Source organism: Paramormyrops kingsleyae, chromosome 4 (assembly GCF_048594095.1).
Source record: "Paramormyrops kingsleyae isolate MSU_618 chromosome 4, PKINGS_0.4, whole genome shotgun sequence".
Classification (NCBI taxonomy): domain Eukaryota; kingdom Metazoa; phylum Chordata; class Actinopteri; order Osteoglossiformes; family Mormyridae; genus Paramormyrops; species Paramormyrops kingsleyae.
Window position 1 is genome coordinate 34,078,627 of NC_132800.1, and position 18,510 is coordinate 34,097,136.

General features: G+C 42.0%; 1 protein-coding gene and 1 long non-coding RNA gene across 2 annotated transcripts; one reads left to right on the forward strand and one right to left on the reverse strand.

The window, feature by feature from the left end:
• Positions 1 to 5,629: 5,629 nt before the first annotated feature.
• Positions 5,630 to 6,899, reverse strand: LOC111845895 (uncharacterized). Its single transcript, XR_002838764.1, has 3 exons — positions 6,823 to 6,899; positions 6,599 to 6,708; positions 5,630 to 5,761 (listed from the first exon to the last, which is right to left on the reverse strand). It is a non-coding gene; the product is annotated as an uncharacterized lncRNA (long non-coding RNA).
• Positions 6,900 to 8,261: 1,362 nt separating this feature from the next.
• Positions 8,262 to 9,030, forward strand: h2bk1 (H2B.K variant histone 1). The gene is made up of 3 exons (XM_023815693.2): positions 8,262 to 8,422; positions 8,511 to 8,636; positions 8,719 to 9,030. Exons 2-3 carry the CDS (start codon positions 8,520 to 8,522, stop codon positions 8,953 to 8,955), a joined length of 354 nt encoding a protein of 117 aa, XP_023671461.1. The 5' UTR covers positions 8,262 to 8,422; positions 8,511 to 8,519; the 3' UTR covers positions 8,956 to 9,030.
• The last annotated feature ends 9,480 nt before the right edge of the window (positions 9,031 to 18,510 follow it).

Sequence of the window (18,510 nt, forward strand, 5' to 3'; positions counted from 1 at the left end):
CTACTTAGTTCTATGTGCTCCCACCATTCAGATGCACAGTACCCAGGTTTACATAGTAACAATGTGCAGCTCAATAGTCTGCAAGCTCTCTGAACTTAGACTCTTGTGTTGACTCTTAAGATCACACCCTCTGCAGGGAACACGCATGCTTAATGAGCTATGCCACGCATGCTGTGTTATATCCGCCTGCATTTCCACTTATCACTGCGATCTTCGCCACTCCTAAACTTTCAGAGTCACCCATTGTACCACCCAGGTCAAATCAATTACCCTCACCTTTAACTCCTCTCAGAAATGATGGTGTAGCAAAGGGCGACTCCCAGCTCTCATCAGAAAGATGGACAAAGTTTGAACGAGACCCTCTGGGGGAATTCAGAGCTTCAAATCCATTACTTTAAGCCATTTCCGCCGTTTCAGATTTTTTTTTTCTTCATCTCTTCCCTTCCATCTTTTAACACGCTGGGGGAGATACAATCGAAGGAAAATTGACAAGGAAGGGCGATGAGTCCATTGTGGTCTTCTACTACAGGCGCCATTGACTGATTTTGAAATAGAAGAGATTAGACACAAGCATTTGGGTATAGAAAGATAATGATGAAGATCACAGTGGAAACTGGTAAAGGATGTTATATTAGGGAGGACGAAAGGAGTGAAGGAGACTAAAAATCATGAAAAGGTTAAAAGACTTTAATGATAAACCACTTATCCAGTATGAGCCCAACCCTACTCATAATCTTAACCCCACAAACTGACATACTATGGGCAATTTGTGAGATGCTAATTCCGCAATTGATTGTTTCTTAGACCACATGAGGACGCCGCTGTACCCAGAGAAAACCCACACGATACACAGAGAATTCCATTAATTAACACATAAATGAGCACATTTGGAGAATCTGACCAAACCGAGTTTCCATCTCCACAGGTCAACTGGAAAGAGAGTGTGCAGGGAATGCAGTGATGACTGTTTTTCTGCTTAGCTACTCCGTGGGAAAGAGATACCATTTTTTCCCCTAGTGTCCAGTTCCGGAAGAGGTTTTGAATTGCTGGATGTGTTGCCATGGTAATCAGGCAGATAAAAGCGTTAACCTTGCTTCATGCAATGTAAAAGCCCTTCTTTTAAAAATTTCAGGAAAAAATATATATACACATTTTATGGCTAACCCAATAAAACCATATTGTGTAGAGAGCTCAAGGGATTCTGGGCAGAATCCAGTTTAGGAAGGTAGTCAAACAGTGGAAATATCCTGTTTACTATAAATGTGGCTTCCAGCGTTTTCATCCATCCATCTTCCAGCCGCTAACCCAGTACAGGATCACAATGATCCTGGAGTCCATCCCAATAGCAGAGGGCACGAGGCAGGGGATATTCTGGAAAAGCATACATTGCAGGGTTCGTACAATCGCACGCCGTAGGTTTAGAAACATTTTGCCTAACCACATGTTTTTGGACCGTGGGAGGAACCTGAAGTACTCGAAGGAAAACAGGTGCTGCAATGAGAGTCGCAGGAGGATCGAGGCTGCAGCACCGAGCACGCGCCGCCGCGGCGCTCTCACTATCCTCCGCTAAGAAGCAGCCAGCAGCTGTGGTTTACAGTCGCCGAGCATTCAGGGTTCATCCAGTCATCTATAAATAAGCCCGAATTAGTTAGTATTTAATGTGTGAAGCAACGCCACCCACTTTTTCATTGAATATGAAAGCAAAAATCTAAACTAACTAAAAACTGCACTTTAAATGGAATTTCCTATGAAAAAAAATGTGGGAGTTGAGAAAATGTAGAGAAGTGGAAATTCACGATAAAATTATACAACAGAAAACAATTAAATTCATGTGTGTAATTACCTTACGTAATAAGAATCGCTTTAGATAATGTAGTTTTGGGAGGAGTGAGGATTTGATTTGAGTTGCTTTCTTTAACCTTATGGAAAGAAATACAGTGACCAATGGGAAATCGGTGAAAGCAACTTGGGGGCACATGGTCCCACTTACCATGGGAGTGAAAGTCTCATTCTTCTTATCCCTATTAATTAGTTGCGCTATGTTTGTCGCATTGACTGCCACTCTGTTGGCTAGGACAATGCTTTCAATACTGGAGTTCAAAGCTGGATTTGGATTCAGCGATACTGTAGATAACCTGACATCCTTATTTAACGTGGGAATACACACTAAGCCTTTGAATCATACGCTATAAAATCACAAAGGCTGTAAATGACAATATTAAACTCCATATCTTCTCTGGTGTTTCTATGACTGTCTACCACTCCCCGAATTTCATGCAGTCCAAGACAGTAAATCTAAATTAGGAGACCATAGTTATTTTATTTTATTATATATTTTATATCCCATCTGTGTCTTTTTCACTATGATGTCTCCAAATTTGTTTTCAAGCTGTGTGCGAAGAAAGTGTTTTTTTTTTTCTTTTTTAGATATTTTTGTGATCTATTCATGTGGATCTTTGAATTTCTGTTTTACTAAAGTGATTGATGCCTGTAAATTACTAGTTTTGCCTCCCTAATTATTTCACGTGGACATCCTGGGCCCCGCCCCCGGCAAGATGCAGAGGACAATGGAAAGATATTGCTGCACCCTTGTTCAACAGACCATGATTATCATGATCATTAGCGCACAATTTGGAGCTGAAACTTCACGTCAAATCCTGGATGGGTGTGAATAGGGTCTTATGTATCAACCCAAGAGTGGAAAAAGCTGACTGAGCTAAGAATTGATTGAAGTGGTATAGCTTTGGCAGTGCTGGACATCACAGGTCCAGAATCTACAAATCCAGACCAAGATTTTGTTTCTACCAACCAGCTGAGCATAAAGAGTCACAGTCACAGAGTACTCAACTGGTTGGTAGGAACAAAATCCTGGTCTGGATTTGTAGCTTCTGGACTTGAAATGCCCAACGCTGAGCTCTGGAGATATAAATGGCCATTGAAACAGCGCAGGCTCAGACACAGGTCAAGTCGGCGTATTGGCTGATACTTGCTCTCAGGTGTGTGCAGCAGACAAAGGAGTCTGGAATACCCAGAATTCCTTGACTGCAGCCATAGTAAAACCATAAGGAGATTTCAGCCATGTCAGACCCTCAGGCCTGGGTCTGAAGTCTGAGATGGTGCTGGACGCAGTCCTGCTACAGAGATCTGGTGGCGGCTAAGCTCATCCTACTTTCATGGATCTTTAAAGGACAGAAGACATTTAGATAAGGTCGATAACTGTAAAACTTATACTGTCACATATTTTGTAAATCGAAATATTCAGTGCTTGCTCAATTTCATAAAATCAGCAAACAACCACAATTTCATGTTTTTTTTTTCTATTACCAAGAAATGCAACAAAATCAATTACTTACAGCTGCCAACCCTCCTGTGAGAGTCAAGGTTTTTTTTTTTGTATGTTTCAGAGACTCTCGCGGCCGTGAAATGACTTTCTCATGGATTTGTGAGTTGACTGAAATGTAGGAATTACTGTCCCTGATTTTCATGCTGAACTTCTGTTACATTTCCCCTTTTAATGGAAATCATTGTACATACACCCCTCCCCCCAATCCAGTGCAGATTTTCCTTAAGGTGATGTTCAACTCATGCAAGAGTCTCAGCGATGCGTTTCGGCTTTACGCTCTGTGCGTGCACTACATTGATGACTCTACAATTAACTGTCACACAGGTCTATAGTTATTATCGGAATGAAATAATGAAACTGAATCATGAATGCTGGCCATTAACAATGCTCTGGCTCACCTTTACCTAAGCTTTAAAACAGCTTTTTTCCCCATAGATAAAACAGTGGAGGCCATGCAGAAAAACTGCGCTTTCACGTACAATTGAGGTCCTAAAATGGAGAATAACTGTCAATGGACTGAAGGGCCATTGAAAGAGCTGCAGTGGGGCATTGAAACAGGAAATAGAATGACTGTGTTGTAAGCAGCAAATATTCCGAAATGGGAACTAGAACCAAGAATGAGGGAAGTTCTAGCAAGCGGTGAACACTCACTTTTTGGTTATGGGGGGCACAACTGTGTTACAGTATTTGGTTGGGTGAGGGTGAGATTTAGATTAGAGAAAATCGACATGGAACCAGTCCATGCAATCGCCCCCCCATATTCTTCAATGTGCTTTTGCATGCACGCGTGTTCATTCGGGACAGCCCCAGTGCCGGCTCACCTCGGAAATCCAGGTTTCAAAGCTGCAACGCACTGTGCCCAGAGAGAGGAAGCGCCAGTAATTAGCGGCACGGCTAAGCCCAGGAGGAGAGCGCTTCACGCCATGAAAAGAAGTAAGGTGGGCTGGCAGGGGCTCCGCCGGCTGCGTTATCCATAATAATTGTGACGGGATCACTTCAGTGGCCAAAAGGAATTTAATCACAGCGCTACAGAGTGTGCAAAGGAAAAGGAAATCGCTTGTCCGTGGTACTGAAAAATGACCTCAATACAAATATATTCCCAATGCCTTAGATTTCTGGGAGAACTGAGAGCAACGCAGGAACTGTCCCCATCCTTTGATCTACTGTAGAATGTCCAGTTCCGCTGTAGAATGTCCAGTTCTGCCATGGTGTGACCTTCTTGAAAGCAATCCAGCTCAAACTGTCTGTGCCTGTTATCATCCCAATTGATATTTTTTAAATTTAGCCAGTTTGTCATTGATATTACTCCCAAAACATCTCCTGTCTACATCGGTCACATGACTCTTTATATCCATCCCTCCGTTTCCTGTAGCCGCTTGTCCTATTCACGGTTGCGGGGGGTCTGGAGCCTATCCCGCAGACTGCTAGCACAAAGCATGGAACAACCCAGGACAGGGTGACACTTTATAATTAAATATGTGACAAAAAAACTGTTTTAGGTGGCTGTTCAAATAAAGTTTTGAATTTTGAAATTGTACATCATGAGTCAAAACTCAACTCTATCAGTAGCTTATAACAAGGTAGCAAAACTGGTACAGCAGCTTGTTTGGTGACGGACTACGTGAACATAAGTACAGAAAACAAAAGATAAAAAGCCTCGTAAACAAACATAACACCTTTTTCAAAATAAAGGAAGAGCAGAGGTTTAGGTAGATAATACTCTTTGATAGGAATGCACCTTTTTCTGCAGGGTAAATGTTTAATCATCATCAGAGACCCCTGCTAAAATAGAGTCTCCTCAGGGGGGCTCTGCAAAGAGCTGGAAAATGTGCAAATCCACCAGGATTTTTTTTCCCTTGGAATACAAAAAGTGGGTGCACAAGAGAATTTGTCAAGACTGAGCCATGCTAAAGGTGTGAATATCAATCTTCATGGACAGAACAGTTTTGGAAGCTAGCGTGAAAGAAAAAATTATCCAAGCTTATTTTTTTTCTGCCTCTAGGAAGATATTAACAAGCGAATCTCAAAATATTTGAATACATTCAAGGGACAAATTAATGTACTTTTTATCTGCAGTAGTCAAATAAGAGTAATGTTTGCAATGTATGCACACACAAGCAGAACGTGATGCGCAGAAAAATTACACCATTTTGTACCGTGGTTTTAATTTTGCAAGTATACATTTCAGTGCAGAAATTAAGTAAACAATGCACAATTTAGAAAATATAGTAATAATATTAAACCACACAAGCTTATATATTAGCATATATAGGAAGCTCTGCAGCCCTGCGAACTGAAAGGACTCAATACAGCAGCAGCCAACATCCTTGACAATAAGGCACTTAAGCAACACTGAAGGATTCTGGGAAGGACAGCAGCTGTGGTCTGAATGACACTTCTGCAGAATCTCTGAGGACTCTGAGGATTAAAAAAATAAATAAAAGGGCAGTGTATTATTCTGCCATGCCCGGCTTTTAAAGCTATCTTTCCCCCTCTATGTAACAAATCAGCGGCAAGTCAGACTATTGTTTTTAGGTGAAAGTTCTGTATCATATACTCTACAAATGAATCCTAAGGTTTTCTAGCACAAAGTCAATGTTTCAAAAATACAGCGAAACTAACTTGTGAACAGGACAGAGGTTTGCACATTATTTTACGAGTCAGTTATGCAACTGTGTCGTTTTGTTCCCCGGCAATTTTTTTTTCTCATGGTCATTTTACTCTTCCAACTCCGTTGGCTTATTCCGCGTCTGTGCATAAACATGAAAAATCTGATGAACTATGAAAACTGACACAGACTCAAGCTGGCAAATTCAAAAGCCGCTGTCCCTGCCGAGCCGTGGCCCGGTTCCCACATAAGACCCTGGCAGACACACTGTGTGTGGGCTTGCTTGCTGCTTAATTGATAAACTCAGTACTAGGTGTATATATGGGCCAATAATACAAGGAAGTTATCTGGGGAGACGTAATCTAGGAAACTAGCTAAGTGCATGGAGAATTATTACTACTGCTGACAGTTAAACTACAGCAAAGATCCACATTTAATTCCCACGCCAGGTTTTACGGTTGAAAAGAGGTTTTCAAGTATGATATTAAATTAGCAGGGGAGATGTAGCTGAGGTCATAGAATAAGCAGATGCTGCCAGGCCAGATGCTGTGAAATCTGTGTTCAGTATTCCCTCCGATTCCCCTCATGGTTCCCTGAACATTTTCTGTGGGCCCACTTTGGCCCATACAGATGTCTGCACCACTGACCTCGCCTGGGTCTGTTGACTCATCATGTCGCTAATACTGCATTCAGCCATCTTCCGGAAAACTCCTCAAATATGTCCCTGCTGGACCACGAAAAGCAACGGTGCCAGGAGCTAGGTGGGGGGGGAGGAGTAACAGATACAAATTTAAATTTGCTGAATAATTAATTTTCTACCTGGATATGTGCGGAATGCCAATGCAAGCCTGCTATCTGCAATGGCACTCACCAGCTGTAAGGTTTCAATGTGAGCTCATTTGGAAGACTGCTCTCTGTATGATCAGGGATCCGCCCAGCGAAAACTCACTACCGGGAAACCGCGACTGAATGTTATTCTGACAGAAGCAACGTATAAATGGAACCTGCCTGCGGGAACTTTCAATAATTTTTTCTGTCAGACTTTGCGGAGGCTTATTGTGACCATAATCCAGCGGGAAGCAGGCTTTAATGGACCGAAACACTAACCAACCGATTCTGCTCCCAACTGAGATATGTCTGCATCTCAAATGCAGATGCTTGCTTTAAAGGTAGTAATGGAAGACATGATGTTAACACCTCAATGGGTTATCATATTCTGTCAAGTATCAGGCTGGTTTAATGCTTCCCAAGTTTGTAACTTGACAGTGCATGATAATACCATGTCAAAGTCTCGTTTCTTACATCACAGCTGTCACGTCTGGCCCTAGACAGAGAATTCTCTGAAGCTCTGCAAAGCCACAAAAAAAAAAAAACATGCCCGTGAACCCTGACTCTGAAATGCATGCGTGGTGACGGCTTAAGTAAGCGCCGGTAAATTGCATATACTCCCCCGCCACTTTTTTCTAAAAGCCGGCGATGCAAAGTGTTATGGGTACAAAATGTGATATGGCTGCACTATAGAGCCCGTAATGATCAGTAACCGCATTAGTGACGTTCACGAGCTCAGATCCGCTCCTGACACATTTTCCATGCTTAGACAGTGATGATCCATGACCACATATAGTGTTTCTCATGTCGTCTTCCGACGCTATTAAGGCAGAGTTCGGTTTCAGTGTAGATTCAGTAGCTACACAATCAGGACCGCAATCATTTTCATATAGAATGTTCTATATGTCATCGTTGTAATATGTCATAAAGGTTGATCTATTTTCATTTGCTTGTTGTTTGAAAGGTGGTTAATTTAAATGTTTAATATTTATTAGGACATCTCCCACAAGTATTAAAGCCGAACATGATTAAACAGTAACCTGAAGAGATCATTAAACATTACTGAATAGTACGCACGCAACGCAAGCCCGTCCAAAGGAAAATTATTGTAACACATTGTAGAAAACCGGCACAAAACTTTCTGCATGTAAAGAGTATTTTCCAAGTAGATTGAAAGAGCGGATTTTCACCAGATAGCCTGCTTTTTCTATTAATATGGTTTTTTGGTGTGCTTCCTTCAGGTGTGTCCAAAATACATAATAATCGATACATGGACCGAAATGCGCTACAAGCGCGACACCTGCAGGTAGTTAAGGGTACTGCACGTCATAAGGATTGTTTAAGCCCCGTCAGCGGTAGGGAAAGCAATTAAAAAGCGACCACGTGCTACCATTTTACCATGAGACACAAACCCTGCGCAATCAAGGCTTTCGACATTTTTTCCAAGAGCTCATTAAAGGGTAAAACAAGTTTGCCAATTACTTTGAAACGCCGCGATAAATATCCTAATCACATCCAACTTTGATTTGCTAATTAATAAATTAAAGACAATACAAAAGCAGATTTCGTTCTAGAGAAGTTGGACAATCGTTTGAAACTGTCACATAGGTTTGGCAGCTTAAAAAAGCAGCGTGTCATAGAAGGTTAGCTATTTTTTTCCCCTTTGTAAGCAAAAACATTCGTACATCCGACATATACTACACATAAACTTTGAAAAATTTGATTTTTCAGCTTCGAGCAATGAGCAATAACGTTGCAAAAAAGAAAGGAAAGGCTCCCGGGGACAGGAAATCGTCTAAGAAAAAGGTGAAGAGAAGGGAGACCTATTCGGTGTACATCTACAAAGTCCTGAAGCAGGTATTTACTGATAAGACTGCTGTCGAATTTACGTAGCTACGACGTAGCCTATTTAAAATCCTGCATTAACCTGCACCTTAAGGTTCACCCGGATACCGGCATCTCCAGCCGGGCCATGAGCATCATGAACTCCTTCGTCAACGACGTGTTCGAGCGGATCGCCACCGAGGCGTCGCGCCTCACTCAGTACAACAAGCGCTCCACCATCACCAGCCGGGAGGTGCAGACCGCCGTGCGCCTGCTGTTGCCGGGGGAGCTGGCCAAGCACGCCGTCTCCGAGGGGACCAAGGCCGTGACCAAATACACCAGCTCCAAGTGAAACGCCGGCATCCGGCATACTTTCGCACTTGTTTGACTTTGGCTCTTGAAATAAAAACATTCTCAAAACCCTCAAGGTGGTAAACTGAGTACTTGGATATAATTAGATGGAAGGTCCCATTGGAAAGATGGCTTACCGGTTCTGGTGTCATCAGACTTTATAAATGTCGAGGAGTATCTTTAGAATCGTCTTAACACAATGGAATGTGGTTTGATTCCTCTTAACTTTTGTTTTGCCGTTTAAAATATTTATTAGAAAATTCTATGGAAGCCGAGGGAGTTACCGTGTGGGAAACTGAAAGCACCTCCAAATGGGTTCCCTTGTTCTCGTTGACATTAAGGCACTTACAAAGCACCTCTCACCGCCCGGAAAAGTGATTCTTTCCCCAGGACAGGTCTCGGTGTTGGGGGGTGGCGGCTCATATTGGTTTTTGAGTGTTTCTGTAGGTCTGATTGAATTGTTGTTGATAGAGCTTCAAAAACAAGAGACTGACTCATACACCAAGGCTTCTGAAGATTTACCCCGAGTCAAACAAATACTGTAAGTCATCTCTGGATGCACTTGTGTTTTCAGTATGACCACAGGCTCATGAGTATTTGGAGTTAAGCTGGATATTCAGCCCAACTAATGTAGGAAGATTTACATTTTACAAAAACGTAATGATACTTTTATCCAACATTTTGATATAACTGTGATTATAATTCAGGTGTCTTTTTAATATCAGGCATTTCTATCCCAGATTACATTTTTACAGCTGGATATCTCACAGTAAAGTTTGACAAATTTTTGGTCAATCGCTGGGTTGCCCTTCTATGCCCATCATGTCCTTAAGCAGAATGTGCAGACATTAAAGGATCAATGCAATGGCACGCTTCTGATTCAGGGCTATGTTGCTGTTTAATGGAAGCAAACTGCACTTGATGAATCACACACTGTTCAAGTCTTCCAAAAACGAGCTACCAAACATCAAAAGATTAATTTATATGACTTTATATAAACTATCTCTACCACTTTTACAATTAGGCTCCCCTTATAAATGGTAGTAACTCATTACCAAAAAATTGGTCTATTAATCATTTACAAAATGTTACAACCTAAGTAATAACCTGATTATAAACCTTTATAAGGGCAGTCTATAGTAAAGTGGTATCATAATATCAATATTGTTTATCCATTTCCTTTGGTAACAATAAAAACTGCATATTTCAATTTGTGATTGAAGGTTCAACACAGCTGGACAAAGTTAAGCCCGGTTATGTTGGAGATTATCTGGGATAGGCAGATTAGTTAGGATTGACTGCTTGGTACTTTTGCAGAAGGAAGGTCTCCCGGGAAACAAATCCCTTTTGGTCACAGATCCTCTGCTGTGGTGGAACATGACAGTCCATTGCTGAGACACTTAACATAAAGTAATATTATTTTGCTATTTTAAACGCAATCAATTTACATAATTGGATGTTTATGGGAGCAATTCAAGTTAATTTCTACAAACGTGCTACAACTGCTGTTATCAGAGGTGAATTAGATGATCAGTGTTGACGCACCACAACAAAATGTGTCCTCTGCATTTAACCCATATGTGATATCATGGCATAGCAGGGGGCAGCTAATTCAGCACCTGGGGGTGGTACCTTGCTGGTTGGAGATTCAAACCAGCAATTTTTCAATTACAAGGGCACTTCCCAAACCATTAAGCCACCACTGCCCACTGAACTCAGTCACTGACAAAGGTCCAGATCCTGAAAATCTACACCATCTACTGCTGTCATTATATTAAATCTTTGGTGTAAAGAGGCACCATAGCACAGAACAATGCACTAATGAACATAGCTTAATGACATAGCCGTGTGTGTCAAAACTGTATTTGGTAATATAACCCTGTGGTCCTACATAACAGGCACAGGCCTGCATTGCAGCTGCTGACCGAGGCATGGCTGTTTGTATGGAAGGCACACTCAGACTGAATGAGCTCCCGATATGATGACGCTAGGATGCTGGGATCCCAGGAGGGAAAAGTGCAATTTCCCAAAAGAAACATGCATATGCTATATTTCCTGTAAATGTAGTGTACTGCATAGTACAATGCATGCATCAGTCCATTCCTTAATTTATCTCTGATAAGCACTTTTGTTGGGGGTTCTATGCTGATCCACAGAAAATCGCAGGACGCTAGACAGTGGAGTCAGGTGTCAAGTGGCATAAACACTGCCAAAGACTAAATATAAAGTAGTAAATATATAGTTTATACTGATACCTTGTATAAGATTTTCACGAATCACATATTTATTGTGCACTATTTCTAAAAGGTTTCTTTTTTTTTTAAACAAACAAACAAATAAATAAATAATAAAGCTTTTCAGTAGTTTCACGAGACAAGCCGCAACGAGATTTATTCTTTATAAAAAAAAAACTGCATTATTTTAAATTGTCCACCAGAGGGAGCTATTGCTTAAGCGGTACAGTATTAGAAGTTACACTTTTATTTCCATAGATGAGAGGGAATTTCTTCTAAAATGATAATATGTTCGTTTGGTTGATTACCAAATTAGTTGATTACTTAAATATCCATGCTCCCCATGCAGGCACCTTGAACAGAGAGTTGGTGCCTTTTAATGAAACATTTCTCCTGGGTATTAGAATCATCGACTGAAATCTAGTTGGAGCGTGTGTTCCCGACGACTTGTCAATATTCTACAGATCACAAATATCAATGCCCAGTGCATTTATTATTAATTATTCTATGCCAATCTATGTGTTTTTTAAATGTTATTTATTTTATTTGCATTATTTCTATTTAAAAAGATGGCTTATGGGAAATGAATCTGTTTCATGAATCCAGGCAAGTAATATAATGAATTTTCATGACTTTTTAAAATAAACTTTTGCTATTTTGTTATCACTCTAAATATGATGAACAACATAAAATGCATGGAATTGTTGGCTTGCCTTTTAATATTGAATATTGCTGGCTCTGAACTCTTTGTTCCATGTAGCTGTTACAGCACAAGGCTCAGGGCCAAGCTGGTGACAGTAAATGAGATCAAATAAAACTGAACCTTGATTGTATTTCTGGTGAACAGAGTCATCATATCAGCAGCTGTTATCTACACAGCAAAACACAGAATTGTGTGTCATTAAAACCGAACAGTCCTGTGTGTGATGTATTTAAGGTACACTGAAGGCAGCTCACAGACACTGGCTTGTACGGTTTATTTGTGTATTTATATTAATCCCACCACAAAAAATCGCATTAAAAGGCACATTTGGAAGATGGAAGGATGGATGGACCAGTTTGATTTTTAATCCCTTAGAAGGAAAACTCACTTTTTACAGGATCGGGGTACAACTGAGCAATACATGAGATCTTAATGTCATTTTTAATTGTATGTATTAATCTAGCTTTCTAGCTGAACTGCATTCAGAAAATGATGCACACTGAGCCTATTGTGTGACATGAAATAATAGGTGACTGCAGCGCGTTCAGTATGAATATACCTTTTCTTTTACAGTTACATTTTTCTAAACCCATGCTCTCTAACATTTATGACTACCAATAAATCACAAATTTACGGTTATTATTATTTTTTTAACATCTAATAGCAAAACGTAAAAATGCAAACCAAATAGACTTGTATTGATTTTCACCACAAAGATATCTGTCTGTAGACAAAAATTAGTAACAGATTCAAGATTCATCATAATTAAAATAATATTTTATCTCTTTATACTGCATATTCGTAGTCTAGATTTTGTAGATTGGGTGTAAACAGCTTTGAGGTTCAAAACCTGATTGATATCACACTAACCATGTTTGTTATCCTAAAATCCCGAGAAATGCTTTCAGCTTTACGGTGAATCACAAAAGCATGTACTGACATCATCTCCACTAATTAAGCCATCGAGCGGTAATTGATTGCAAACTAATATGCCAATTAATTTATCGTGCAAGAATAGTTCTGGTATCCGTAGTACTACACACGGTATTTCATTCGGCCTCTTGTGTTCCGGCAGGATCTGTCATTACGGTTCCGAGTCAATCCCACGCGTGCGACTACGCACGTGAGGCAGTTCCACACAGGGGCCAAACGGGTGTCGCCCATATTAGACATTTAATGAGTCTCAATTATGCATATCTTGATTCCGTGTTTATTTTGCTGCTGAATAATAGCAAATGTGACGCGCGACATAACATAATGTTCTGATTAGCACAAGATCTACACTGAGTTTAATCTAATCATAAAATGCGTGTTCTTTGTATAGCCCCTGATTGCTGTATAATACGCCTAACGAGTTGTAATGATCAAATTCAAGTAAAGATAACCAAAAGGAACTGATTGCCATTTTTCTAATTAGTCTAATGTTTTTATTTTTTCGTACTTGTTTTATTATACATTTACACCTCATCCTTTCATATGTCGTCAGACCAGAAAGTCAAATATCTTTCGTTAATGTGTTTGGTCGTCGACCCCCCTTCGGCAACTTTAATGACGTTCTTCTTAATTTTTTTTTCAGATACTGCGATAATGATACGTCTATAGATATATTACCGGGGGTATGATAGAATCATTAATGATGGTATTTTAAAAATTATCATCTTGAACATTTTGTCGGGTTCCTGCCCCCCCCCCATTGTTGTCTCTTTTTGAAAGAGTGTTATAAACCCATTATGGATGGATACATTAGTGAGTGATGTGCGGACCGGCCTCGCGTTGTTTTGGTGTGAGAGTGCATCATTACAAAATGTTCCACTTGGTAGGGAAGCGCGTATTAAATGCACTCGCAATGAAATGAGGTCGTGATAGATTGTTAAAGTTATAGAAAGCTATTAGGTTGAAATATGAACCTCTCAATTGTCATAATGAAGCGGCGGGCTATTTGCGCGGCGATCAGTGCGTTAGGAGACAATTGGAATCCGTAATGACAGACGCGATACATTACAGGAAGGCGGTTTAAGGCTTTAAGGTAGGAGAAAAGTAATATCTGCGAAGAATGTTCCTGAGCTTCCATTAACCTACAGTTCAGGCTGTGGGAACTACTCATTTTAGCGACCTATCTGAGTTTTTGCATGGGGTGCGGAGTGGGAAAAAGTTGGGGGCCAAGGATGGAGGGTGAGGTATAAGGGCGGGGGGGGGAGCGCATTATGGGGGCGGTTTCCTTTCCTGGGGAGGGGAAGGATCATTGATGGGTACAGATTTGGAATACGTGGCTCAGATTCCGCAAAGGAAAGATAGGCCTGCTTTGCATAGGATCATGCAATAATGGTAAATAAGAAAAGAAGTCTAATTAACTGCCGAGTCATTATGTGACCTATAGTGAAAGTGATTTCCCCCCTAGGCCACCCTCAGACAGTAACTTAACTGGGAAATACCACGCCAGCGATTACCAAAGCGCGGCTGCTCTCGTAATTGTTCTGTCCAAGAACAGTTCAACGTATTGAACACCTTTATGGAAGGATATGCTTTTATGGCGGGGTCTTCCTTGCACAATAAAAATACGAGATGAAAGACTGCATTTAACTAATTGAGACATGCTCACTACAGCTACAACGTCCAGAGCAAACAGATCTGAAAATGTGAAGTTTCGCCCAAACTGTCCATCTCATCGATGTATGTTTGGTTCCTGCTCCCTATGCTACGTTTCAGAACCACGGACAGCAGCCCGCCTTATAAACGTGCCTTTGTCAGGTCCTGGATTCGCTCCTGGTCTCCCGATCAGTCCAGACCTCCTGGTTGAACATCAGCACTCAAGAGAAGAGAAAGCAGCTCTGCTTCATGTCCAGCATGTTCCTGCGCTAACGGAGGATGCATGGGCTCTTGGCCAGAAAAGACAGTCATTCCTGCGGAGGTGGAGGAGTAGCAGGATTGTATTAAGCTGTTAGGTTACGACCTGTCATCATCAATCAACCACTAATCTCATACAGTCACTGATTATAAATAAATATTAATAACATACACACACAATAAGGAAGGAGGATGAGTTAACAGGGAGCAGGAAGGAATAATTAGAGGAATTAACGTTAAACAAACGTGCGCATGTATATTAAGTAGGCTACTGTACTTAGTCCTCTTTGCAGTACATGGTCTGGTTTGGAGGAGGGGGCGTTAAATCGATTATCAATTGGCTTGTACGATTATTTTGCATTGCATTGTAGTTTACTAGATTGGTATAGGCCTATTTTATTTACCCGCAATTTAAAACGGACTATACGTAATGCTTATTATTATTATTATTATTATTTTATCATCATTTCTTCTAGCCGATGAGTGGTTAATTAATTCATTTTCTCTCTGATCAGTGTTGGAAAAAAATAACTTAAACCAGAATGAAAAGGGCCATAATCAGCGGGAACTAATTGCGTAATTGCGCTCATAACAAACAACAGACTCCTTAGCAGTTTGAAGCGTCCAGATAATGACGCCGCGGCTCGTTTTCGGAGCCTCCCGGACCGGCGCGGCGGTGCTCTGCAGCTGCCAGGGAGGCCAGGGAGCGGCGGCCGGCTGCGTCCGAGGGGAGCCGGCAGGGGAGGGGAGGGGAGCCGGGAGGGCAGGCGGCCGCTGCTGCCGCTGAGCGCTTTTTTGTTGTCGGCAAACTCCCGGCGCCTTCGAAAATTGAATGCCCACCATTTGAGAAATGAATTTTTTTGAAGTCACTGTCTTTTTCCCCCCATTAGTAAGTGTTTAGTTCAGCGTTTTAAATAATTGCGTTACCAGGAATGATATTTAAAATACATTTGGGAGTCAATGAGGCGGGAAAGTGCCTACATGTTTTGCTGATGACACCCGGGCCATTTAGAAGACATCAAAGAAGAGAGGAGGTAGCCCAGATGCATATTATAAACTCATTATAGATATCATTTAAAAGGATGCACATCGGCAGCAAATACAATATTACCCGTCTCTCTCTGGTAATGTGTGTTTGCAAAGTCGAAACTCTTAGATGCCTTCAGTTAATGTGACATCTATTATCGAACTGTAAAATCGAATAAATTGCATTGATTTCCATACCAGCATGGTCGTTAAGGTATGGCTGGGACATCTCGAGTCCATGTTTTCGGATGGAAATGCGCAAAAAGCATAATATCTGTAAGGAAATAACATCAATAGGGCACAAATGCTTTTTCAGTTGAGGGGAAATCCTCCATTTTTATGTATTACGTTGTTTAGGTCTGTCTGCTTTCGCTATGATGCGAAATGACGGCGGAAGCGGCTAAATGCTGGTTGTCCTAATACACCTATGAACAGATGATCTGAATGTAATACTGTTTACTGGGTTCTACGCCCGCTAATAGCAAGTTTTTCAGCAAGGTGTATCTTTCAAAAACACTCACACCGGCGAAGACGCGTTTTTATTTTTGCAAACTTCACAGCTCTGTATATCTCACCTGGAGTCGTTGCACCATAAACCTCGTTTTACGAAAACTAATTATGACTATAGATATGCTATAGAGATATTGTATAGTAACGTCAATACATTAAAAGACTTGAAGAATTGATAACTCTTTTGCAGGATTATACAGATTTTGTACCAGCCCCCCCCCCCCCAAGATATATATTTATTAATTTATTTGTGGGAGCCAATCATATTAAAATGAAGCACAACATTTCCCATCTGAAACATAAAATCTCCACGTCCCTGCCTGCCCAACCTTCCCCCATCACCTTTGCTTTCTATCTTCTGTCCTCTGTGACCCCCAACCCCGCTGAGCAATGTCAGGCTTACAGCCCCTGCATGTGACGACTCGTGTGGGACGCCCATGCCACACCTTTAAAGCTGGGAACACACCAAACCAATTTTCGGCTGTTGAAAGTCGCTGGGGCGTCGGTGATAGTCGGTGATAGTCAGTGATAGTCGGTGATAGTCGGTGACTGTCCATTGGGCTGCTGTTGGGCACGGTTAGTCACTGTTGGCACTGTTTGGGGCAATTTTCCATGTTGAATCTGCGTCGGAGCTAGTTGGCTAAACAGCTCTCTTATTGGCCTGTTTAACTGACGCTTCTTGTCATGCCGGAATGTTCCGGCACAAATTTTCACGAATCGATGGAAGCCAAAGGCTGCTAACGTCAGCCGAAGGGAGCCGACCATTCGACAGTCTTTGTTGGCGCTAGTCTTTTGCCCTTGGCTCGGTGTGTAGCCCTTGCGATGAACTCGTTCATAAGGTGGACCATCATAAAAACACACACGGAGAGCAGCCAAAAAGCATTTCTCACTTCAAACTGCTCCCCTCTGGAAGCGCGACAGTGTTTTCCACGCCAATGATGGCCGCCGCATCAAACATCGTCCGTCTCTTTCCCGTACCGCCGAGGGCCAAGCGGGCGGCCGCCACAAGCGTCCGTCCTGTTTTTCAGCACAGTCCTCTTTATTTTTAGAACCGGAGGCCCATAAAGTCGAGCGGAACACTTAGTGCAGTCCATTTCCCCCCTCCCCCCCCTGTCCCTGGCAAATAATTGTTCATCAGTCAAATGTAGCATATCTGTGGGATGCCCAGGATGCGGGCATGATAGCTGTAAGCGCGTGCTGTCCTACTGCCGATGGAACGTCGCCGGTGTGGCCTAGGGCGACAGCGGGGGGAGGCGGAGGAGGAACAGCGGTGGTGCTGTTTTCGTCCTAATGTCCATTAATGTCGGTGCACTGTGCTAATGTGCGCCAGGGAAGCGGGGGCAGTTCGTGGGCCTTCCACAACCAGCCCCCCCCCTCTGGAAACGCCACTCATCTCTCCCGCTGATCTCGGAGGGCAGATGGGAAGCTGGACTTGTGCCGTGTCTTAAAGATTATTCATCCATCTGGTACTGAGGACACCTACACGGTTACTATGGCTACCCTACTGTCAGTATTCTGAAATCCATGTGTGCGGTAAGATGTGCATTTTCATTCTTTCGTAGGTTATTAAATGACAGCAGCGCTGTGTGTCTCGTTTCATCGCAGTTAGCTGAACAATCGCACTGTAAATTAGGGAAAGGGGCTTTTAGACTGTCCCTTCCCAGCAAACAACAGTGCCACCCCAGCCTTTACTCATTTGGGATTCAGCATTCATAGGACCCTGACCATTCCTCTATCATTATGACATCACAATGCGATTCCCTCAAAAAGACACGATGTTCACGGCAAGTATTCCATGGAAAGCAACTCGACCGGCTATTTAATACCTCCTAACACGTGACCTCGTGATGAATCTCCTCCTGAAAACACATTCAGAAACAAGGCAGTGAACTAACTTCATGCCATGATGTGGGAATCGTACACACCCATTTATAAAGTATGACATGTCTCTCAATTTGGCCTTAATGGGCTGTGGAGAGTATTGAATAATTGAAGTATCTTCCAAATGGTATTAGTATACCACAGGGGAGTAGTAACATAGGAGGCATGTAATACTTACTGAAGTACTCTATAAACAGTAAAAAAATAAAGGTTTAAGGGAAAGCAGGAGCCCTTCACCAGGAAGATGAAGATTATGGGGGAGGATAAACAGTCAGGGATAACTGTCTTCCCTTACAGTTAAGTCAGGTGTGCGTACTGACATTGGGGGGGGGGGGGCAGGGGGAGCTCCTCACCCAGG